Genomic DNA, 25,327 nt, shown 5'->3' with positions numbered 1-25,327 from the left:
GCGTGCCAGCAGCTGTCTCACCATCATCAGCAACAGCCGAGATTAAGTTGCATTAAGACCCACAGATGCAAGTGGACTAGCAAACGCCAAAGGAAGATACCCTCAAACACAGGACTAGAGAGTTCTCCTGTGAGGGCCGGGCTGCGGTGTGAAAGTGCTGCTGTGCCCCTGCAGCGATCGGTGCGGTTGTGGTGTTAAAGGGACAATGATCGCACCGGCGGCGCAGCCTCGTCGAGCACAAACCACGCCCTCTCTGGTGAAAAGTAAACTCGTGCCACCCTTTACACCTCGGTGTTTGTCTCTCCCCTTCGCTGCCGGGGGGAAGGCTGCGTGTTCTTGCCGGTTCTCGCAGCTGTCACCGCCCCCCCCCTTCAGCCGCCGCCGCTGGCAGCTCACGGGGAGGCGGAGCCGGGGCTGGTCCCCGCCCGGCGAGGGGCGGTGCCGGGCCTGGCGCGGCCGGAGGAGGCGGCAGCGGGGCGGCGGGAGGGGCTCTGAGCCCATGGCGGCCGCGGCGGAGGGGCCGCCCGAGGCCGGCGCGCAGCCCGCCAAGCGTAAGGGACGGGGGCTGGGGGGTCGGGGCCGGGCGCGCCCGGGGCCGAGGTGCGGGGCAGGGGCCGAGCAGGCCGAGGCGCTGGGAGGGACCCGGGGCCTTGAGTGTGCCGGCAGGGCCGGGCCGGCTGCTGCTGCTGCCCCTGCCCCGGGGCACGGCCGCGTCCTCCCCCTCCTGACTCCCCTGCTCCGGCCGCGGGCCTCGGGCAGCCTTCGTGTACGAGCCGGCGAACGCTGCCGAGGAGGGAAGGAGCGGCCTGTGGGTCTGAGGAAGAGCTGCCGGACCGCTCCGGGGAAGGGCAGAACGAGGTTGTGGTAGAAACGGGTTTGGAGAAGAAGAGCGGCGATTGCCGCTTTCCGCAGGCGGGGATCTGCCGTAACCCCCGCGAGGCGGACTGGGGGAACTGTGCTGCTGTTCCGGGTCAGTGACTGGAAATAAACATCAGCACCGTGCACAAAGTCACTCTGAAGTTCTTCCCAAATTCCCTTCCCGCCGTCTAAGCACAGGAGGGGGCTGATATTTGCCAGTGCGGTCAGGCCGGGTGCCTATCTCTTGAATGCTCCCTAGAGTATTGCTTCGGAATAATTTTGGTATGGTATCAGCTGCTTCAAGGAATCTGCCAAGGTTTGTTACCCTTTAGCGTAAAGTAGACAACTTATATGGGAAGTAGATGTAGGCAATTTAAAGGGAAAAAACATGGGACCGTCTTTCCGGTGTGTTCCTGCACCTGCTATAGCTTTGCTTTAACCCTGTGATGTCTGTACCCCGAGTAGAGGATCCTGCTGTTGAAACCGCGGAGGAAGCGAAGGAACCAGCGGAGGCAGACATCAATGAACTCTGTAAAGACATGTTCAGCAAAATGGCCACTTACTTAACAGGTGAACTGACAGGTAAGACACTGCAATACTTACCTACAAGTAAGTTCTTGTTTCTTTTCACTTTCTTTCAAAGAAATCTATTGTGTAGTTTGTCTAAACTAATTTAGGTCACATCTAGTAAGACTGGCAATTCAAGTCTGGCCTGTTGCTAGGCTACTAACAAGATTGACATTAGTCTTATTAATTTAATAAAGTCCTGGAATAGCACAAATACTGAAAGTACTCCACAGCACCACTAATTTGCACAGACTTGAAGGATATATGGTACAGATGACCAGTCTGAATTTGTGCTATCAGTTTTGTAAGCATAAGTGTCTAACTTACAGAGTAAGAGTAGAAATGTGAGGAGTTAGTAAATTTTTCTCTCAAAAAAAAATTACAAGTGAATTCATCAGCTTAGTTGATTTTTGGAATTCACAAAAGGTCATTCTCGTTTTCTAACGTGTTATACCTGGATTGCCATCCAAACTGTACTCTGCATTTTTCTCTTGGTTTGAAATCTCTCGTCCTCTTGAAGAGTCTGCACATGATTCAAACCACATCAACCTTTAATTAAAATAAACTTTATTCTTTTTTAAGCCACCAGTGAGGACTACAAACTCTTGGAAAACATGAATAAGCTGACTAGCTTGAAGTACCTAGAAATGAAAGATATTGCTATAAACATCAGTAGAAATCTTAAGGATTTGAATCAAAAATGTAAGTACACCAAATATGGTAGGGGTATAACGAATGGTGCACTTGTTTGGGAAATGAAGCATCTTAAGAGTTAGAAGATTCACATTCCATTAGGTGCTGAAGGAAAGAAAACTCACTGAAATAGATATGCTGCTACAGAATGCTAATCTTGTGTATTACATGTATATACATGTATAGACCATGTAGAGTAGCATAAGAGAAAATACATCTGAAATTATGTCCTGGTTTACCCCAAATTTTGGATCTGATAGGAATAGCACTTCTTTTGATTCTTGTTCTGTTGTTACTTGTGTTAGAGTCTATCTGGAATATAGCTGCCTGCCAGTGTCACCAGTTAATTTTGGGGCAGGGGAAGGAAGGAGCTTTTAAATTGTTCTGTCTGAGGAATGTAATGAGAAATTCTTGTGTTTCAAGCGTGAACTGTTTTTTGGAACTGACAGATACAATTTTCCTGCTTTTTTAAGATGCTGATCTGCAGCCATATCTGGAACAAATAAACCTAATTGAGGAGCAGGTTGCAGCTCTGGAGCAGGCAGCGTATAAATTGGATGCATATTCCAAAAAACTTGGTAACTATTGTTCTCTACTCTTATGACTTAGCAGCATAGTGCCTTGCAAGGGGGTTTAAAAAGAAAGAAAGTAAACTGTTTAACAAATCTGAGCTGCAGAGTTGCCTTTGGGAAAAGATTAATCTAACAAGTTATATCACAGTGGACTAGTACAGGTGTTATTAAACTACAGCTTATTGGGGAGGCTTGATTTCTCTTTTACAAGATGCACTGACCCAAATTTTAAAGACCTGTGTTTAATCCTGCAAATAGAGGAATTCATAAAGGCCCCCAGGTTCTCTGGGATTAAATTATTATTAGTTGTCTTACTTAAGCACTATGTGCTTAAGAAAAAATATTGTACAATTATATTTGCCTAAATGCATTAGTAATAAAGGATCCTGAATGATCCAGTAAATGAACTTGAATTTTAAGATGTGCAGCAGCTTACAAGATGCAAAGCTCTTACCTACCCTGTACTAAAATATTGTTCTTTTTCCTTCTGCAGAAGCCAAGTACAAAAAACTGGAGAAACGATGAAGTTAAACAGTCTTTATGTTGGAGTTGGGCAATGAATCAAACTGTTTTCAGGTTTTGCACAACAGCAGTTCTGTATGTTGCCAAGGATTTGGTTGCAGCTAGCATCAAGACTGGGAACTTCTTCTAGCAATTGAATACAGAAGGCTGTATTCAGGCTTAAGGCTGAATAATATTTTCCTCTTCTCAGAGGTTCTGTTGCTCAGCTGTTTTGCAGTGACAAGTAGAAGCCTGTCCCTAACCCGTGCTGATATTGGCTATGTGTGTGTTAGTCCTGTTTTTCACATGAAATATTCTGTCTAAGAAAATTCCTCTGTAACCTATAAAAGACATTTTCCCTCAATAGCAGTAGGACCAAAACTTCACTTTTTCCTTCATCGTGCTCTGTGTTGAGAAGATACTTGGGCCTTTGGACTTATGAGAGGGGTATTGAAAACCCTTAATTTTGGTATCCCCCGTTCTCTCTTTGACATAGGGAGACTAATTACTATAAATTCACAATAAAACAACTTGCTGCATTTGTTTCTCTGGAATCCTAAGTTCCTGTTGGAAAGATTATGTAAGCTGGTTTTGTATTTTTTCAAAGGACAGACTTTTTCCAGCTCCTGAAGATGGTAGAAGAGAACATGTTTTAAACTCGGCCTCAGGTGTTGTTGCAATTGCATTCTTTGACTGCCTGGACCTCAGGTGAAATGGCAAGATATATTGCTGTATCACGTGCTCAGTTAACTTAGCAGATCCTTTCTCTACTTTAGCAGTGAATTGTGATCCTACTAGTTTTTGAAGTGGCATGGGCAGCACAGAAAGTTGCTTCTCTACCAGATTAACAATTTCCAAATTGCTAATTTGGCAGAGCCCTGCCTACTGAACAGGCATGCCTCCTACACCGAGGACTTTTCCATACCTGTCGACCGTAAGTACTTCAAGCTGGCTTTTGAGTGAGTTGCATTTGAGAATGGTACAAGTGCTGATATGTGAGAAAGAAATACAGTCTGTTTAGAAGAATGTCTAGTGACATGCCAGTGTGGTACACATCCTCATTGTGTTGGGCAGTGTACAGCACTGTAATTAGTCAGGACAGACACTTTTCCCTAGTGCTGTTTAAAAGCAGTGAAGCAGATGATCCTGGAGTGCCTTCACCATCACTTTAAAGATCCTGGGTTTAAAATAGAAGCAACATTTCTGTGCTGGCAGTGTTTTCCCGGCAGGACTGCGGGGGGACAGAAGGGGACGCTGTGTCAGCAGGGAAAACTCAAGAGGCATCTGCTCAAATCGGGAGGCCTGGAGACGCACCATCTATAACGCAGCTGTCTCCTTCGAGAACACACGCAGGATCACTCTCGAGGAAAAAAGGCAACGCAGAAAGAACCGTGTCTTGCAGATTACACCATCTAAGGAGTCTTTCTGCTGCGCCTTTTGCAATCGGATATGTCTGTCACGTATTGGCCTCATAAGCCACCAGCGTGCCTGTAGCAAATGTGGATAGTGCCTTCCCAAATCTTCGTTTGCGAAGCCCAGCCATGATGAAGGGTGGGTGTGTGTCTGTCTCAGTTGAGGGGGGTTGTATATCCTGCAGCACACAAGCTTTGGGCGTTACAGTTACGACTCATGTCAGAAAACATCTCTGGTGCATTTGTGTGCCAAACAGAAGATCCGTTTAGAAAGGTGAGTCCCGGAACCAAAGTTCCTCAGTGTTTATGAGTAATCCAATAGAGAGCTTCATTCTCAGGATAAAGCAGTGCTAGTGAACCTCAGAATGTTCTATGTCATACAAAACTACTTTCAACCTCTTAACAGTCATGTATAGTTTAACATGCTACTGTGTAGGGTTATCAAGAGAGCACTGACATCCCAAGAGGTCAAAAATACATCTGAAATGGCAGCTGGGAGAATCACTGACTTGAGAGCTGTGGATAAAACCACTGTTTTTACAACTTTCCCTTTTAAATGAAGCTTCTGTGTGGGAATTCACAAATGTCTTGGCATCTTTCTCTGCAGCCTAGAAGAGCTGTGTAACATATATGTGCACATGAGACTGGTATGTGCTCTGCCCGTGTTTTTTTCTTCTTCAACAAAAAATGTGAAGGTATTTGAGTTTACACCTGGCTACTCCAAGCTGCTTGTTTTTACCTTTGATCACCCCATCTCCCTTGACCCACATCTGTCCTTTCTGTCCAGACAACCAATTAATCTCTGTATGTCATGTTAATTTATAATTGTAGCTCAGGCAAGTGCTATTGCCCTGTTATGGGGACAATGCTGAAGTACATTTGTTTGCTTCATGGATTTCTTCACTGAGTTCTTCACTTAGGGACACTTTTGTATGTTTCAGAATTGACCAGTTCTTTTCTTCATTAGTACTTGCCCAGCTGACTGTTGCTTCTGTAGCTGCTTCCCAGCTTCTTAGAAGCATCCTAGGAGCTTGAGCTCACAGGGCTGCTTATGTTCTGTGAGAGGTATTTGGGAACTAATAGCAACAATGTGCAGAATAGATTAATCAAGTTTGAAAGTGTTCTTCACATGGCCAAGTGCCAGGACATTGTGTCAGGTTTGCCACAGAAAATTCGTATGGTCCTGCCTGGTTCTGCACATGAGCAAGTAATGCACTGTCTGCACTGTCCCTGCAGAAGAAAAAGCCAAGGCTGCACTGTGCACTAGCAGGCAGGGAGAGGGAGCAGTATGGCTTCATGGGACATGTAGAACTTTCCAGCAGTGGCTAATTTTTTTAGTTAACCCGGAGCTAACATATGCAGCTTTTGGTTACCATTGCACTGCTTTTTATACCACAAGTGACACAAAGTGAGGCTTCAAGGATACTGCTTTAGCCCTCCTCAAATCTCAACACCCATTTCACATCCTGGTGGAGTCTCTGGGTGCTAAAACTGTTTTCTTGCTGATCGGCATTGGCTGCCTCCTCTTTTCAGCATGGAGGAAGATGTCTGAAACAAGGAAGCTGCTTCCTCATTTGCTTTGACTATTTTAGTCATGGCACAGCTAAAGAGGAATTACAGAGTGCTTTCTTCTTTTTATCAGATGAGACAACTTATTTCTATGATTCTGTGACATTTGTGGCTTTTGCCTTTGGAATGCTATACCGCCAAGTCATGGTATATCTAGCTTATTAATACTTTCAAAGAAAACAAGTTTAGCCTGTTAACAAGCAGTTAATACCATTGTGGTAATGTTACAGTTGCTGTCTTTTCCCACATAGCACAGATTCAGCTCTCTGTCTTCACCGTAATCACTATATATTATACATTGCAGGGAACGTGATCAAGACAGGAAATGGCAATCCTAGATCTGTACAGGTATGATTGGCAATTCATGTAAACACTGTTTATATTTTTTTGCCTGATTGTAACATTGCTGTAGTGATCTTTATGTACTTCATAAAATAATGGGAAGATGCAAGCTGGCGTTTATCTAGGAAATGGCACTGGGGGCATCCTGGTATTATTTAATTTGTCTTTTTTTTTTTTTTTTGCCACAGTGGACAGCTCTGTAAGTACAGCTGGGGTTCTGATAAGTCCTGTATTATCCCACATTGGGAATGGAAGTTTATAGGTCATTAGGCAGCTCATTCTTCAAGCCATAGGATGTTTCATATACATGAGTGAAATGGAACAGTCAGATTTCAACAGTGTACAAGACTTGAAAAACATTTGGAAATACAAGCTTTGTGGATGCAGGTTTTTCACTGAAAGATGGTCTGAGATCTCAGAAAAAGAACAATTCAGTGTACCACTTTTTTATTTTGCAATATAAGTTGTAATTTCACAAACCTTCATTACAATCACACAGAAGATAACCCATCTGCCCAGTCACTGATAAACTCCATTCCCACCACAGTAGACAATAAGGACTGGGACAAGAATATATTAGGTGACCATCATCTAACAGAAAAAACCTCACTGTTTTATGCTTACCTTTACACATTGGTTACAAACAAATTGAAAGTACAGAGGAGAGAGGTACCTCAGCAGATTCTGTGGAAAGCCTGGAGTACAAGCATCTGTTCTGCTGTGCTGAGATGATCAAGTGTTGGGGACAGCAGCAGCAGGGCTCTCAGACAGCTACTCCACTCCCCCTGGTATGTCAGGAGCCAGACAGGAAACAGAGCTGGGCGAGGTAGGTGCAGAGGAGAACCTGTATAATTTTGCACAGGGAGCTGTGTTCTTCCCTGTGCCATTGCCTACTCTGTCTCTGTTTAGAGCTGGCTGTGGTGATTATAACAGCACCATACAATTTTCTTTTCTAAGCACTTTTGTCTTCATAAAGCATCTAGAAAATTATCTGAGTGTTTCAGTCTCAACAGATTGGGAAATGACTGTTGTTTAATCAGAGCATTCACGAGTTTGGGAGCTGGCAACAGTTTTCTCTTGGCTAACGTGGAACAAAAGAGAGCTGATAGGGTCGGGGCATGCTTGCCAGAGGGGCGATTATTGGAGTAATGTCAATGTCCTTGGGATCCATAATAGGCTTCAAAGTAAAGTTCTGCAGGATGGATGTTAAGAATATGAATATCTCCATCCGGGCCAGACCTTCTCCTGCACAGACACGTTTTCCTGCAAGAAAAGAAAATAATAAAAATTGAGGTGACGTAGTATTTTGCTTGCTAACTGGTTTTAACCGCTGTTCCTTGACAGTTCAGATGTCTCAGAAGGCACAGGCAGCACTGCAGAGTTTTGGGGAAGCAAGTGAATTAAACTGGGAACTAAAGGTCTAGAACAATAAGAGTGCTCAGTGGGCAAAGATGGTTTGAAAGCTCTGGTTTCTCATGTTCTGCTGCTGTTTGATGGTACATTTGGAGAGAGAGAAGTTGCATGGCTGAGTCCCACTTTATACACCTCTTCTTGGAGAAGGCATTGAAGGAGCTTCTGTGGTTGGTAAAAAAGGAAGTCAACTGAAACTCTAGGGCAGGGGTTACAGCTGCCCAGAAGTGAGTAGCAGATGTCACCAGACATCACTGTACAGATCATGGCAATGGAGCCACTGAGATTTTCAAAGAGATTCTAGGAGAGGATAGTCTAGGATCTGAAAGAGGAAGAGGTCTTACCTGTAGAAAATGGCATAAAGTAGTCACTCTTTTTAAAGGTACCATTTGCATTCAGGAAATGTCCTGGGTCAAATTTTTCTGGATTTGGAAATTCCTTGCTATCATGTAGGACGGAAGTCAGCATAGGGAATACCATAGTGCCCTGAATTGACAAAAAAGAAAGGTACAATGGAGATTTGCTAAGGCAAAGAGGGATTAAGAGCTAAATAGAATGGTAGTCAAAATTTAACCAGTTTAAAATGAGCATTTAATGAGTGAAAATATATGACATTGGTATGGGGTTTTTTAATGAATTTTAGTGGTGAGTCTGTTTAGAGTATTTCAAATTGCTCCCAAATAGAATACACCTTACATTTATGTAAAAAAATAGAAAGCTCTACTGCCCTCTTCTCATAGAGGATGAAAAATCCTTTCTTTCCTTTTCCTTTTCTAATACAAGAGATTGGACTCAATAACTACCAGAATCCCCTGCCAAACAAAACTGTTCTAATTCAATATCACATTGCAGTGCTTTTAAAAATCAAATAAAATACATAGAATAGAACATATAATTGTGACCTTTCTCAGACACAATGGAACAGACCTTGGGGATAAAATAGTCTCTGAACTTGGTGTCTCTGGTCACAGCATGTGGGACATTCAGTGGAATGAAATCAATGTATCTCTGGATTTCATGGATCACAGCCTCTGTGTAGGGCATCTGGCTCCGATCTGCCATGCGGGGGCTTCGGTCCCGGCCAATCACGGAATCAATCTCCTTTTGCATTTTCTCTGTTAGGAAATAAGTAAATGCTCAGTGGACAGCTAGCCCATCCTTTTGCCTAAGTCTCTCCCCATATTTACAACACAACTTGCTTTTAGTCAATTGGGAATATATGAATATACTTAGTACTAACATCTCCTTCTTGTGAATAGAACGAAGATTAATGCACATTTCCACCCTGCAAAGACATGTTTCTTAGTCGGGGCACCATTGCCACATGGAGTAATGGCAGGAATTGTCCAAACTGATCCCGTAACCTACTAAAACTTTTTACATCATTTATTTCCTTTTCTATTACCTACTATCTCTGGGTATTTATGGAGAATCAGAATTGCATATCTCAGTGTGAGGCTGGTGGTCCCTGTTCCTGCAAAGAACAAGTCGAGCGTGGTTCTGGTCAAGGACTCAGTGGTGAATTTTGAGTCGACGTTTCCTTTCTCCTGCAAGAAGATTTGGCAGAAGGTTTTGAATGACAAAATCAAGAAGCTTGTTTAAAAAGAAAAGTCCTGTACCCATAATGTGTGTTTATAAACATATCCTTTCAAAAATACAACACTCTCCAGACCACCAGCACTTATGTACTTTTACTGAATAATATTATGAACCTTTTTTAATCTGGGAGTAGCATTGAATTACATTAACCAGATTAGTCTTCAACTTTCTTAACTTTGGCTGGTGCTGTTAATTCCGTGTTTAAAAATCCTTGATAAGAAAATGGAGAGGATAGAATGAAGTCAATGTGGCAAGAAGAGCAAGTTCCCCCCTTATTTGCAAAAGCCCAATGCCCCGTCACAAGTGAAAAGATGTGATTCAAGCAGTGATTTCCTTATAATCCAACAAATCTATACTCTTACAATACCTGTTCCATTTTGTTAAGAAAAGCATCAATAAAATCTCGAGGACAAGTGGGATCCAGGGTTTTCTGGTGCTCCATTACGATTTCTGTTGTAAATTGATCGACTTGTTCAACATTTTTTATCAGTTTTTTATGCGGTCCAGGCAATAACTCCATGACAGTTGGGAAGAAATTATATAGCTGTAAAAATAAAATTATTAAAAAAGCACATTCTGATTAATGCACATACAATAATATTTTCCCCTAATTGTAACTATGCAAATGGGGCAATTAAACTGTTTTGGAATGGTAGGTCTTTATTACTCAGGATTTGAATGCCATTTACTTTATGGTTTTACTAGATTCAAGGATAGACTGCACTTCAGCAACTTTTGCAATTATATCCTTTGGACATACAATCGCAATTCCATAAGATAAAAAAAAACAAGCAGGAACTGGTTATTTAACTGTCTTTTTCACCTTCAATTTTTTTCCCCAAATTTAGGAAAATCCCCTCTAATTAAAAATTAATAATATGAATAAATATTCATTAATAAAATATTATAACAATAAATGTTTTAGATATAACCATACACACCTGTGTGTGTAGAGAGGCCTGAAGCTTGTTGTTTTCATCTATCAAATCGATTAAAGTTAGAAATTTCTTGTCCTCATAATCAAACCGATCCCCAAAGACAATGGAGCAGATGATGTTGGAAACAGCATGGACTAGGAAGTTGCCAGGGTTGAAAGGTCGCTCTGCCACAACAAACAAAAGAAATGTTATCTTGCTTTCAGTATTTCAGGGATCATCTCCCCCTCTAACACTACAGGGTAGTTTCACATCCTCTTGAGATCCAGAGTTTTGCAGCCCTTTGAAAGGATGGTGAAGGGCTTGTCCAATTTATTCTTCCCTTCTTGAAGTGAACTGATTTCACTTCAACTAAAATGGTTTCAGTATCTCTTTTGCCCTGTTGTCAGCAGAACACTTGTCTGAGTGCCTCAGTTCTCTTCAGCTGGCACACACCCGTCTGCCTTATACATTGTTTATTAGAAATGGCCTAAGGATTCCCACAAAATCCCAGTGAAACCACAAGGACTTTGCCTGAATCATGGCTTTATGTTATTGCATTCATTCATGTTTATGAACTCTGTTAGCATAAATGCCATTGTAGAGGCCTCTCCTAGGGGTTCAAATGCCTGTGATCAAAGTCTGGTTTCAATAGCACAGCTGCATTAACTTCTAAGAAGAAAACTACAGCATAAGAAAAAAGCAAGATTAGACCCAAGAAAGAAGGAATAGTATAGCAATAGGTTGCATCTCAAGGTTTCAAGAGGAGAAACAACAACATGAAAAGGTATAAAATCCTGAAAGAAAACCAAGGAGTCAGAAAATGTCTTGACAGCATTAAGAATCGGCCTATTCCAAGCAGTAATGGTACCAACCCTTCTCTGCCTGACTGGTGACTCCTTGGCCACTGAAAACTCAGCAGATGTCTCCTCAGAGGTGGTGAGTATATTAATGCTGAACTTTGAAGATACTAATCATAGCTCTTTGTTATTTGCACTAGGGGTAGATAATGGCTTTATCCTTTTCAGTGGTATATATCTTGCTTGCAAAGCCTTTTAGTACACAGTAAAAGATGCTGTAACAAGGTGAGCCAGAGTTGGAGGTTTGCACAAGGGCATAAGAAATAAGTATTCCTGTGTAAGTCAAAGGATAAAAGCAATGCAGGTGAGAGTGTTTTCTCTAATTTGGAACAGGAATGTTTATCTATGAAGCCAGGCTGAATTAGTGGCTCATGGAAAACAGTGATGCTTCATCATTCTGTTAGATCCATCTGCTTTTTCCGCCTTGCACAGTTAGCACACATTGAGAGCTTGCTTGATGGAATGTGGAATGGAAGCCTGGAATTCAGGCTGATACTGTGCCACTCTCAGGGGAAGGATTTAGAAGTAACATTGACCTGCCTACTACCAGAAAACACATTTATAGGTGGAAACCAAGGGGGTTACCTTATACCCTGCCCTCAGAAGCAGCCCCTGGTCCCACTGGACAGCCCCACCAATGTGGGAGGTGTGTCTATCGAGCGTTCAGATGGACTGGACCCAACCCCAAATATCTGTAAATGAGTTCTCTAGTCCCCCACTTCTTCAAGAACTGTTTACATGGAGCTGCAGGAGACAAGGGGAGGAAGTGCATGTTGCTTGCATGCTGGCAGTGTCCAGCCCTGTCTCCATGGCTGAATTCCATCAAACCCTTGGCTTTGTGGCAAAGCTGTTCATTTTGCCACTTCCTGTCTTGTCGCTCAAGCAGAACAGGTAAAATGATACTTTCCAACCCTGTCTCCTACGTTTATCCTCCCCACTGTCACCGTGCCTTTGACCGACCGACTGTCAGGAGTGATAACTTTGCCTGTTGAAGCAGGGAGCAGAAACAGCAACCGTGTGCCCAGTACTTGGGTCATGGATTTTGTGAAGCAGCCCTATACGCCTCATTTCTCATTGCAAAGATGCATGGTGTCTCAGCAGGCATAAAGTCCTTATCCTACCGTGTGTGTTCTTGAGCCTCTCCACCAGAAAATGAGCTTCCTCCTGGATTCGCTCCTCGATGCCCTTTTTCCCCATCCCAAAATCCCGCAAGGTGGTGAGTGCAAATCGTCGGAGCTGCTTCCAGGTCTCGCCATTGCTAGTCACAATGCCTGATACAGAGAGGAAAAACAGACCTTCATGAGGAAACAGATGTTTTTTCCCTAAATGGGAGCTACACAGTACGTACTCAACCTGAAAAGACAGCTCTCTGTGGAGTTATACTGCTATTGCTATATACCCAGAAATGTCTGTGCAATTATGGAGGTGACGAATTTGATCCATCTGTCACAGCACTTTGAGTAAAACTGACTTTATTCCCAGAAGAAAAAAAACTATATTAGGATGTAAGTAAGAAGGTAACACTGGTACTGAATAGGCCACAAGCACATGGCCTTTGCACTGACATAACTATTAAATGTTCTGCTATGTCTCTTCACAGAGCATATACTTATTGACAGGATCATTGGAACTGCGCTATATATTCCATGCTATTGCATGGAATATGTTCTGTTTACCCAGAGAAATGCCATAGTGGGGACTGACCTGGTGAATAATCTCATGGCCTAATCCTGAGTGTGACCCTCACCGGGTCAGCCTATATAATCCTATCTTAGTTGTGCTGTGGACTTTCCTTTTGCTGGTTCCTTAGCTGTGTATATATTTAGAGTATTTTTGGAAATGGGAGAACGAACTTAAGACCTTAGAGGTACATTTAATGAACAGTATTTTAGCCAGAATGTGAGGTATGCTGAAAATAGAAAGGCAGTCAATGAAGCTGTCCTGGGACCTTAAACAGTTTTCCAGGGGACCAGTTTACTCAAGGGTTCAAGCATGAGTTGCACTTTTGATCTTTAATTACTGATTTGTTTGCATGAAAGTAGTAAATGAAATCCACCACTCCCTCCTCCACTGCTCTCTCAGCTGTGTTCCTGCAGCACTGAAAGCATGCATTTTTTATGCTAACATTATGAAGGACATACCTGTGCCTTGGAAGAGTTTTTCAACCAGTGGTAGAAGGCCTCTTCCACTGAAGTCATCTCCTTGATCAATCAGAGCTTCTTTCATAACATCATAACCATACAATACCACAACCTTTTTTGGGCCTAAATGTATTGTGAAGACAGGACCATACTTCTCACTGAGCTGTAGGAAAGAGGAACACAAAGAACAACAAGTCTGAATGTTAATCACGTGAAAAGGATTTTGTAGCAAAGGGGTCTGAGCTGTGATCTGCCATTGTCCCAGCATCGCTGAGACATGACATTGATTAACAGCAGTGCAGAGCTCTTTCAACTATGAATTACAGACAATTATACAAGAAATAGGTGATAAGAATGGAAGCGGCAAGGTATCAAATCCAAATCTGAGAAAAGAAAATAGCCCTTCATAGGGCTGGTAAAACGTTCTGGGAGGCCTTTCTGCAGGGCATAGTGGATAACAGTTTACATGAGCTCAAAACCAAATTATATACACATATGGAAGCAAATGCCTAAAGGGTTTCTGAGCACAAACAGCAAAGCTGTTTCTCAAATCTTCTGGGCCACAGACCCCTGAAAATTGAGTGAGTGTATCAGCAGACAGTCACAGCATCCTTGCACTAATCATATACTCCTTCCCAGGCATCTGCTCTTGGCTACAATTGCAGATTCTTGGGTTATGTGGTCCAATCTGGAATGCTTCTCATGCTCACTTCACAAGACCTGTGGTATTTTTCATGGTGGGAAACCAAATCACTTAGTGCTCTGAAACACAGCAGAATGCCTGAGGGTGCTCATGGTTCGCAACATTCACAAGCACAAGGGCAAAAATGAGCTCATCTGAGTATGTGTGCATCTGACAATACACACAGTGACGTCAGCCACCACCACCAGTTTGCTCTGAAGAACCCAGGGACACCGGCCCTTTCCATATATCTGTCACCATACCCTCACAATCCCCTAAGGAACAGGCACTTTGGATGAACATTCCTTCCAGACCTTGCAACACAGAGGGGGTTTTTTGCCCGATGGGTGACATCAGCCAGGGGAGGGAATGGACAGCACAATCCACCTCCAAACTTTTTTGCTTCAACTTCTTTACTTGCTAGTTCCACTCCCAGGTGATCCTACATATCTGCTGGGGACCAGAGGCAGCAAAATGGAGCAGGGTTCTCCCCAAAAGGGGGCCAAGCCACGTTTCCATCTCGGTGAGGAGCTGGGCACAGGAGGATTATAATGCATATTGCAATAGCATCGGGGCCTTGATTGCAAGTCCAGTGCAAATTGCAGTAATGCTGTGAGGTCAGCATGGGACTCCTCATTAGTATGATCATTGCAAATACAGAAACTGACTTGTAATATATAGAATTAGATATCTAGATTTCAGAAGCATGTATATCTGGGAAATCTTTTGTTTCAATTTGAGTCTAACATTTGGTCAGTGCAAATTAAGCTTGTGGATTAAGCTGAGACTGCAGGGACTGGGCTTTATTTTATATACAATGAAGATAACATAGAAAAGAATGAAACAGTCCCTTACCTTCTTCAAGCTTTCAGGTACGTTCCATGGGTTCAGCTGGAGCAGGTTTCCAACAATGGGAAGTGAGAAGGGACCAGGAGGCTCCTTCCTTTTTTGTGATGAGCTTCTCCAGGTGGCCAAGAGAAGAAGGCATGAGATACAGACAAGCAAGAAAATAGTAGTCGTTCCCAGGAGCTCCATGGTGGGCTGAGGCAGAGAAGTCAAGTGTCAGAAGAGCCTGATGTTGGACCTGTAAATCCATGCTTATTTATATGCTGTGATACCAAAGCACGTGGTTGAAATTAGCCAATAGTGTCTTCCTATTCCTGCAGAGATATGAGATTACTTATTAATCTGCTCCAGATAAAAATGAATGTTACTAAAGTTGACTTTTCTAAGTTATGTAATAATCCTAAAGCAATGGTAATTCAAACTCAGTGAAGCCCCAGTAAGGACACTAATAAACAAGGGAAGAGGACACGTGTAGAGAGCAGAAAATGCTAACATCTGCAGCTTAAGGAGGGGAGTGGAAACATTAGTGGAATTAAAAAAAAAAGAATTTAGTTTCATCACTGAAGGAAGTTTCCGTGTAATAAGAAAGAGACACGACATTACTCTTCAAGTCACCCTGAATTAGAATCAGTGCAAAAGGAGGTTGTTTATCTCTGTTTATCTCTGATCTATGAAACCGGTTCCAGCATTATCCAGCAGTGGATAATAAAAAGAAAAATGGATAATGGCAAGAAAAATGAAGTGGGTCAAAGAGAGTTGCTCTGTACCAAAATCTCCCTGGAGAGTTCTGTTTGAAACAGCTTCCTTCCCTCCCCTCCTGCCCGGCCCCCCCTCGCCACCTCCCCTCTGTTGTTGAGGAGCTTTATGTTTTACAGCCCCATATCTCTAATAAGGGAGCAAAGTCCCCCTATCTGTGCTCCCTGGGTAGATCTTGTCCCACAGAAGAGCCCTCCCTCTCCACCCCATAAACTCTGCTCATACTGACCACTCTCCTGTTCTTTGCTTCAGATACTCGGGTCTCTGTAAAGCACCTGGTAATGGGTGAGCATTAAATGGGCATCAGTGTCCTCTGGCAGAGCCTGTTCTCTTCACACACTGGAGAGGGAGCTTATCCAGATTTTCAGACAACTAATGTCACATTAGGAGGATTCCACCCAAACAACCACATCAGGGACCATTTCAGTCATGAAACAGGCTCTGCCACCTGCCAGCACTCAGCCCATCCCTTTCTTTCTTTTGGGATACAAAGCCAAAATGACACTGACCCCTTAGATGCTGTGATGGTGGAGGGATGTGTTAAAATGGATATAATCTCTTACATTATGTTATATATATATATATTCTTATATATGCACCTAGATCTCTTATTTATCTCCCAGGTAATGGTAACGGACTGGGAAAGTAATTTTCTTTCTTGCATGAGCTCATTGACTTAGGACTTAAATCCATGTTGGTTCAATCAGTTTTTGAGTGCTCATGTGCACAGAAATAGCCAGACATACTGTAAACACCAGACTTTGTTTTCTACTGAGTTGTCAAAATGGGGTTTATAGGATGGGTAGATTTTATCTTTAGCTTAATTAGCTGAGTAATAGCAGATTCTGCAGCAGTGAAGAAAGAAACATGTCCCACCTAAATTCAGATATGAAAAAGGTAGACAAATCAGCTTGTCTGCCCTGTTAGTGAGGAAATACTGATAATTCCAGGGAACGGGTCGGGTCATCTGACTTTTCTTATGAGCTTATTGTAGTGTGAAATGAGTCAGTCACTGAAGAAGTTTGTTTCCCCTGACTGCAGAGGGAGGTTCACAAAACATATACAGATTGACATGTCCGACTGCTAGGGATCTGTTTTGAGGCAAATGACTCTAATTCCCTGTGCATTTCTCCTGGTCCTAATGATGTTTTATATCATCAACAAATCCTGCAAATTCCAGTACAACAGGCACTGCTCTGAATACTGCACACCAGGGTGTTTAAAACCAGAAGCTGGCAGATGAACGAAATCGAAAGCAGCCTTCTAGGCTCTGGAGGGATAGTTATATTGTTGAGAACAGTCAATTTTACTGTCATCAAGTTCAAACTGAAGTTGTTTGCATTTTCTTTTCCTTTACTTTTGTAGATAAAGTGCCTTGCACTCCTTTATTAGCAGCCTTGAGGGTGACAAACTGCTGCAAAGCCCAATGCACTAGAAAAGCAGAGCTTTGCTCGCAGCATCATCCCACATCCAGATGTGGCTTTTTTATTATTTATCTAATTACTCATGTAATCCCTGAAGGGTTTCAAAATGCTACTTGGAGGGTTCCAGGAGTTTAACTGGAAAGAGATTTAACTGCCAAAGGCCTTAGGTCACCTCTGATGACAGAAAGATAGGAATTATTTAAGAGTGAAAGGCTATTTAAGTGTGAAAGGATTATCTGGGTATGAAAGACCCAGTCTGATACACTTCACATTCATGAGAAGCACCTGAAAAGACTCTGCTTTCTTCCCAGTAGAGTAGGAAAGCAAATGCTGGGGTCTCTGGTCTTCACAGAATCACAGACTATACTGAGTTGGAAGGGACCCACAAGGATCATTAAGTCCAACTCTGGCCCTACACAGGACCATTGAATCCACCCCCTGGCCCTGCACAGGACCATCCCCAAGAGTCACATCGTGTGCCTGAGAGTATCATCCAAACACTTGAACTCTGTCAGGTTTGGTGCTGTGACCTCTGCCCTGGGGAGCCTGTTGCAGTGCCCAACCACCCTCTGGGTAAAGAACCTTGTTTTAATATCCAGCCTAAACCTCCCCTGACACAACTTCAGGCCATCCAACAGCAGCAACAGCAACAATGATGATGATGATGATGAAAAGGAAATTAAAAAAATAGAAATAAAACTCAAGAAAGACAAGGGATGGAAATTAAAAACTCACTACTAACCAACTGATGCCCAGCCACCACTGAGCAGTGGCCCCCAGCCTATTTCCCCCTAGTTTTTATGCTCAGCATGTTGCTATATGGTATGAAATATCGCTTTGATCAGTTGGGATCAGCCATCCCAGCTGTGTCTCCTTGTGTTCTTGTGCAACCCCAGCTTATTTGCTGGCAGGGTGGTAGGAGAAGTAGAAAAGGTCTTGAGGCTCTGCAAGCACTGCTCAACAATCATTAAAACATGCCTGAATTATCAACACTGTTTCCAGCACAAATCCAAAACATGGCCCCATACCAGCTATTACGAAGAAGATTAACTCCCCCCATCCAAAACACGGACAGCAGGTTGGCAGAGTAGCCTATGGAAATCATCCTTTCTGTTCTGCTGTGAATAGCAACAGCTACTAAACTTACCACTTTTAGATAGGACTTTCCTTAGTGCCACGTAGAAAATAAAAATATCAACCTCTGCCTTATTTCTGGCAGCAATTTTTACAAAGGATCTGCCGTGATCAGCAGATATTAAGGTTCAGTGATAACTCGAGCATTCAAAATTTGTGTAACACCCATATTTGTAAAATGTTACACGTAGTTCTAGAGATAAGATGCAAAGCACATTGGTAGCTTTCAGATCACAGAAATTACATTTGACTGGGTAGATCAAGAAACTCGGTTAAATATTTGTGTATGAACTCACTAGACCCAAAACATAACTCAGCTGAAAAAGGACGAGGTCAGTGAAGTTCATCAGTCATTCGCAATACCTGGCAAACTGCTTTTTAGTCATCAGAAGGGCAAGGAAAAGAAGCTGATAGCAGCCTTCCCTTGACCTGTACTATGACTCCACCAATAGTTAATCACTATATTGCTCCTATAGCCCATCATCTTTCAATAAAGCCAAGGTGGTTAGTTCTAACCTATGGTCAGCATTAAGAAAGAACAGGCACTTCCAATCAAAAAAAGAGTTACGAAATGGGAAAAGTAAGGTGCTAGACATGGTAAAGAGAGGCACAGAAGTGAAGGCTGTGAGTTTCAAAGAGGGTGTCTGAGGTCAGCAGAGTTCCTGAGGCTGCTGCTCTCAGCTGTCTGCACGAGCAGTGGAGCTCCTCCTGAGCCAGCTGCAGAACCACCATGGTGCACAGCAGGTCATCCAGAAGGTCCATGCCCGAGGAGATAAAGCAGCAAAGGGGCAACATTATCAGCTGTCCCCATCTGTAACACCGTCATCAAAGGGCAGAGGGCCCACTGTGTCTGAGCAGGGAATCTGCAGCACAAACAGGACCTGAACACAGACCTGCTCAAACTTGGGCTAGGGCCTTAACTAGAGGCATTCTGAAACTCTAAAAAGTTACTTATCATCATCACAAAAGATCATGGAAACATGTAAATTGCTGGTAGTCTTTGTATTCTGAAAATAGTGTATATCATAAATAAAAATGATAACATGACAATTCACCAAATGACAACTTAAAATTCAAGAAGAATTCAGCAATCATCAAGTAACAAAACCTTTGTTAATACTTCATGATATCCAGTAACTACAGTGATAAGGAAAATAGATGATAAATCATGCATTTGAAATACAAAAAAAAAAAAAATAGCAACTGATGCTGATGCCAAGTGATATAATGTAGGCCTTCAATATGCCTTTCAGTCCTGCCAGAGACAGAAGCAGGGAGGTGGCAGAGTGGCTTGAGAAGTTAAAGGAGGAAATCAAAGAAACAGTACAGCCCTAAGAAGTCATCACACCACAGTGTCACAGCCAGTGCTGGACCCTTCTAGCAGGAGGACGATGGTGGAAGAGGAATCTTCACTTTGGTGACACCACCTCCCTGTTGATTGTGTAGATAGTCAGGCTACAGCAAGTTCCTCAGTATCATGTGAGAAGCCCCTACAAAAGAGAATAGGCCATTGGATAACCTTCTCATCCTTCAGACCAGTTTCCACTGATGGATTTACATAATTTCCTACTGTTTGGGAAGTTGGTTTTTGAATGAAGAAAATTCTAGAAACTAGCAACATTTTAACTTCAAGTTTACTGCTAATGGTATCTGTCAGTCAGGCTTTCCTCCTAAACATGCCAAATTACAGCAAGTGCAGTAAAAGTGTAATTCATGTTTCCCTACTCTAAATGGTAAGCAAAGAAATACAGAGCAACTTGAGAAAGAAGAGCTGTGTCAGAAGATGGAAGAAAGTGAGAGAAACATTTACTACAAATCAAAGAGAAATGCAGAGAGCCCAGGACAGGGTGGAGGGCACTGCCTGGGAAGGACCTTTCCCTGTAGAAGTCAGTGCCAAGCTGAGTAGGTAGTGTATGTAGTGTATGTAGTGGGGCTAGGGAGTCCTGGGACAGAGACAGGTGAGACAGAGAGGACCAGTGCTTGCTGTGGCCAAAGACCCCAGGTCATCCCCTGTGTGAGGGTTTACATCAGCTACATGGTGACTGAGGGGAAAGGAGAATGTGCAGGGCCAAGGGAGAGTTTCTAGGATGTCTTTTCTACTCATCATGATGGAAATCAGCCATGAAATGCTCTGGCAGTGAATAGTGAACTGTTGCATCAGTCATGGCCTGTATCCCACAAGGAACAAGAACTTGTGTGAACTCAGAAGCAGTGTTTGGGTAGCAGATGAACAGACTGTGTTCTCCTGGCAGGATACAGGCAGCAGTGGCTAGAAAGTTAACATAAAAGATGAACTTGTCAATGACTCAAAGGCAGAGTTCACTTGATTAAAACAAAATATGTGAGTAGTTCATGTGGAAGTGAGATTTTCTAACTAATAATTGTATTTGAGTTTCATTTAATATTTAATAGTGATTGGTTCAGAGCCCACAGGGACCATTTGCTTCCATGGCAACTGTCCGGACTCAGGGATTGATCCTCTTGCCTCATTCCAAAGCATGTAACAATCTCTTCCAGTCCTCCACCACTACAGGTTTCAGATATGGGATCACCATGTAAACAGGGTCCATGTAAAGACTCTTCTGCTGCAGCTCTCATCCCTGCCTCCCTCAAGTGTGAAAGGTGGCTCCTCTACTCCTCCCTACCATCGTCTTCTCCTGCACATATCACCTCCTCTGGAAATGATGGTGCCTAATGCATTCTCTCTCATAAACATGAAAGATGTCCCCTATCCTTTGTAATTTGGAATACTGAAAGAGGAGAACGTCAACTATGATTTATTTTTCCCACTAAAGAGGTACGAAATATATGATATTTCAATGAAAATATTGTCAATAAAAAATTAAATAACTGGGTAGGTACCTCTGCCTTTTTTCTCTGTGACTGTCAAATAAAGTTATTAATTGCAGTGAATCTCCCAGTAGTGCTAAGGCAAAAGATGAAGAGTGATCCACATGTGGTACTGTACAATACATTCTGTTAGTATTCAACAGCTCAGATGGCACAGCTGCTAGAAGCAAAACAGCCATTGCACAGCTGATCTGATATTTCACAAGGACTTGCCAAGAAGAATATTTGATTTATCAGTGCAAATGGATTGGTTAAATATTTCTTAATGAACTCAGTTAATGCAGGCATCAGTCGAAAGCTTTCCAACATCAGACTTTGTAACTAGGTTTTGCTGAAAAGGAAGACTGAACTTCCATGACCTCTTTCAGTATTCCACAACCTCTTTCACTGCACCTTTCATGTAAGGTACATTGGCTCTTTAGACTAAGAGCTATTAAGAAAGGATTATTGTTTATTATTTGATCCAGCTGTACCTTATAGAGGGTACTTATAGATCACGTGAGAGCCAAGGCCTGCCTAAAAATTTTTCAGCCTTAATGAAGGAAAAATTGAGAAAGAAAAAAAAGGAACTTTGCCACACTCTTTTTACATAGTATAGAGTTTTTTCTAAGTGCAAATCAAGTTTCACCAAGCCCTAGACTCATTACTGGATTCATCCTTAAGAGTGGTTTGTGCCATTCCTAGAGACAGATCAATTTGGTTTGCTTTCCATTGGTCCATCTGAATATTGTTTCCAGACTGCAGTCAGCCTCCTGGGGGAAAATAAGCCATTGAGGCAGAAAATCATCAGCCAAGCCCCAAGAGCAGATCTTGAACTTTGAGTGTCTCAGACTATGTATTTGGAGGCCAAGAAGAGAGAGGGCTCTAGGTGAAATATGATCCCAAAAAACCGGCTCCAAGCAGCATGGATCCACCATCATTCCCCATAAGAGACTGCTCAGATGCAGAGGTCTCAGAGTGCTGCCAGCAAGAAGCTTCAGCACAAAAACCTGGTCAGTAAGCAAGAACTATCTGGGGGTAGCAGGTAGATGCAGTTAAAATAAAATACATGGCAGAATAGATGCAGGATGAGGGCACAGCCCATGAGCAGCAGGTTTCTCAGAGGGGGGGAGTGACTCCACTTCTGAGATCCTGCAGGGGACTATGGGCTGCAGAAGAGGGAATTAGAGAGAGAGAGATACTGGTAGGTGCCTAGGCAAGGGGTCTCATTTCATTCCATAGACACAAACACACTGTGCTACTGGAAAGTAAAGGATGTACAAAGATCAAGAAGGCACTTTTGAAGTGCTTCCCCTTCTGCCACAAAGGGAAATATATCCTGTCTTATATAAAGAGCAACAGAAGGTAACAAACAAATTTAGGTGAGATAAAGCACTATTTATAAAAACAATTACAGCTATCTGGATAATACATAACCATGGTATACAATTTTTAAAAGGATTCTAAACTACTTGCCTCTACCATTGTTTTTTCATTTGATTTTTTACTCATATATAAGGAAATTTTAATCTCCTGGAGTCATGTATATATAGCCTCGCTCTATCAGTGTGATAATATGATAAATTCCTTACGTCTGTGCTGGGTTAAGTAAATTTTTCTCCATTTTAATCTGGCAGCAGAATATTACTGCTGGGAGTAAGCTCTGAAGAAACATACACCAAGTCAGACACCTACAGACAACAGTCTATGGGAGAAAAAACCCTTAAGGAGCCCTTCCTAAAAATTTTCTTCCGATCTTGTCTGGCATTGATATGGGAGAACTTGGAGTAATGTCAGTAGACCCCTGTTCTACCTCTAGTTACACAGGGGAAGGTCTTCCTTGCAGTCCCTCAACATCACACCAATCAGTCATGCTGCAAATATTTGCTTTCCTTATTTTCATACTCCAAGCATATTTTTATTTCCCAAACCAAAACCCTAAATAAGAAGAAGCCCCAGTGAGAGGTGGCACTGCACAAAGACAAATGCTACACGAGTCCCTCTTTTAAGAGAAGAAATACTCAGAAGGAGCTGCAGAGCCAGAGTCTTACAGGTGTAGCAAGGTCATCTCCATCATGACAGAACATTTCTGGAGCTCTGCAGAGCACTTCTTACAGACCTAGAGATTTGTTTGCTCCATATGAAAAAGTCCTGTGTCACTATGTAGTCACAGACTGACCTCATGCTCCCAGCCTGAGCAAGAGACCCTCTGCTCCCTGAGTGGAGAGAGCACAGAGCAAAGACAACTATGGCAGAAGGACTTCTCTTTCGCCTCCCTATCCAAAGACACAAGTCACCATAACTATTGTTTTGAGAGCTGGATTACAGAGATCATTAACTTCCATGACCAGGCCACTCCCAGCCACTATCAGACAGTCTTTAGCATAGAAGGAGCCTTGGTCTGACCCAGGCTTTGGGGCTGGCTCATTTTACACTTCTTCCACACACATTTCCAGCTGTATGTTGCTATACAATTTAGGATGTGCTTAATTCACCGAATGGCAGAGATGATGGAGTGGGGGGACAGAATTTTAACTCTTCAGCAGGAAGCAAATTCTGGTTCTGTAGTCTAGTTTTCATCCAAATCCACCAACAGTGTTTTGAAAGAAAAAACAAAACCCAAACAAAACATACACACACGCACAATCCCCCCAAAACCAAACCAAACCAAACTGTTTGTTATCACGATTGCGTTTCAGCAAAGAAAATTGCCTAGTTCCCAGAGGTCATGTACTCATATATTAACATTAAAAATGCTATTTAAAAGTGAACAGAAGCAAAGTCCTTGAAGTACAAAGTCCTTGTGGAGGTCATTTATAGGAGGTGGCTGGGTTCCTGCCCACCACTGATGCGTTCTCCTTGCCAGAAGAGAAATAGTGTGGAACGCTGTCTGGAAATAGTGTCATTATTAAACAGACCACAGAAAGGCTGGTAGGTGCCCTATGGCAAAAAAAAACCCCAACCAAGCAACTCAACCTAACACAAACCATAAAAACCCAAATCAAAACAAAGCAAACCAAAACAAAATATGATTGAGTGAATACTCTCTGTTAACCGGTACTATGTTATTTTGAGAAATGAACAGCTTCTGTTGCTTGGCTACTTTGTTATAATCAGAATGGGAGGATGCAGGAGGTGACGTGTGCTATTGCTATTCAGTCCCACCGGTGACTGTGGAAGCTGTTCAGGGTCCTCTGAGTGTTTTGAGGTCCCAGTGCCCTCTCCTGGCTGGTATTGCCTGTGCTGGAGTTTTCATCAGCCACAAATCGAGGATTTGCAAAGGTGCAACATCTTGGTTTTTCCATCTTTGTTTTTTTAAAGTCAGTTAATGCCAGCATTATATACCATCCAGTCTCCTTGGAAGCAACTGGGCTCCTATTTATTACCCTCTTTGCCTCAAACTCATAAACCACCTCTCCCCATTTGTCTCATTTGGAGAAACCAAGAGCACTTCCTTCTAACAGCTGGACCTGGGGGTAATGCCATGGTCCAACACACTGCCTACAGCTTGTGGAAGACCAAGGTCTAACTCTAAAACTATATTGTAAATATGGCTGAAGGAATCCTCCTCTCTCCGCTGCTGTTCAGCTCCTTGAAACGCGCAACAGGCAGAGTAGCCAACAGCCACCACCACAGAGCACTTCATGCAAACAGTTCCAGCTACACGGTGATTTCCCTGCTCAGGAAAGGACATCAGGCAGTAAAAATTTACAATGTCAGCAAAGGACAAGAAATATTTCTAAAAAATTAACAACATGATCTAGCAGCAGCAGAGGGCACCAGTGACAATAACATCTGACTTCTTCAGAGCCCAGAGTAACCCCGGCCAGGGCAGTCCCTGTCACCCTGCAAGGTCCCTTGGAGGCTCCAGCAGTTCTCCAGGACTCTTCTTTGCATCTCTGCCAGCCTGCTTCACTTCTCTGGTTGTTCAGCTTTGGACTCTGCTTCAGTTCCACTTATCTCTCAGGTTACTTACCCCAGCTCCTTACTTACTTACCCCAGCTCCTTACTTACCCCAGCTCCTTACTTACCCCAGCTCCTCCCTGCGTGATTCTTGCCAATGCCATGGCCATTCCCACCCTCAAAGCTTGTGCTCTGAGCACCCTCTTTACTTCAGGTGCCCTGCCCCAGCTGGAAGAAATCCCATCACAAGTCCATTTCCCTGCCACACCCTGTGTTACCTCCCCAGAGATGTGCCTGCCCTGTGATTTCCCCTCC

At 42.9% G+C, this 25,327-nt stretch overlaps 2 protein-coding genes across 4 annotated transcripts; one reads left to right on the top strand and one right to left on the bottom strand.

Annotated features, from left to right (window-relative positions):
- The first annotated feature begins 170 nt into the window (after positions 1 to 170).
- Positions 171 to 3,858, top strand: BLOC1S2 (biogenesis of lysosomal organelles complex 1 subunit 2). Of its 3 annotated transcripts, none has more exons than XM_032695604.1 (5): positions 171 to 263; positions 1,324 to 1,440; positions 2,008 to 2,127; positions 2,592 to 2,696; positions 3,184 to 3,858. In XM_032695604.1, exons 1-5 carry the CDS (start codon positions 206 to 208, stop codon positions 3,213 to 3,215), a joined length of 432 nt encoding a protein of 143 aa, XP_032551495.1. In that variant the 5' UTR covers positions 171 to 205; the 3' UTR covers positions 3,216 to 3,858. The 3 variants fall into 3 exon arrangements, with proteins under 3 accessions (XP_032551495.1, XP_032551496.1, XP_032551497.1); XM_032695605.1 differs by lacking the exon at positions 171 to 263 and adding an exon at positions 434 to 551; XM_032695606.1 differs by lacking the exon at positions 171 to 263 and adding an exon at positions 858 to 1,174.
- A 3,086-nt stretch (positions 3,859 to 6,944) lies between these two features.
- Positions 6,945 to 15,213, bottom strand: LOC116790541 (cytochrome P450 2H1-like). Its single transcript, XM_032695602.1, has 9 exons — positions 14,976 to 15,213; positions 13,439 to 13,601; positions 12,419 to 12,568; positions 10,465 to 10,625; positions 9,891 to 10,067; positions 9,330 to 9,471; positions 8,852 to 9,039; positions 8,269 to 8,410; positions 6,945 to 7,777 (listed from the first exon to the last, which is right to left on the bottom strand). The coding sequence occupies exons 1-9, from the start codon at positions 15,153 to 15,155 to the stop codon at positions 7,596 to 7,598; spliced, it is 1,485 nt and encodes a 494-aa protein (XP_032551493.1). The 5' UTR covers positions 15,156 to 15,213; the 3' UTR covers positions 6,945 to 7,595.
- Positions 15,214 to 25,327: the final 10,114 nt, after the last annotated feature.

Source organism: Chiroxiphia lanceolata, chromosome 8 (genome assembly GCF_009829145.1).
Source record: "Chiroxiphia lanceolata isolate bChiLan1 chromosome 8, bChiLan1.pri, whole genome shotgun sequence".
NCBI lineage: Eukaryota > Metazoa > Chordata > Aves > Passeriformes > Pipridae > Chiroxiphia > Chiroxiphia lanceolata.
Note: the sequence above shows the minus strand (reverse complement) of the source record. Positions and strands in the feature narration are given on the sequence as shown.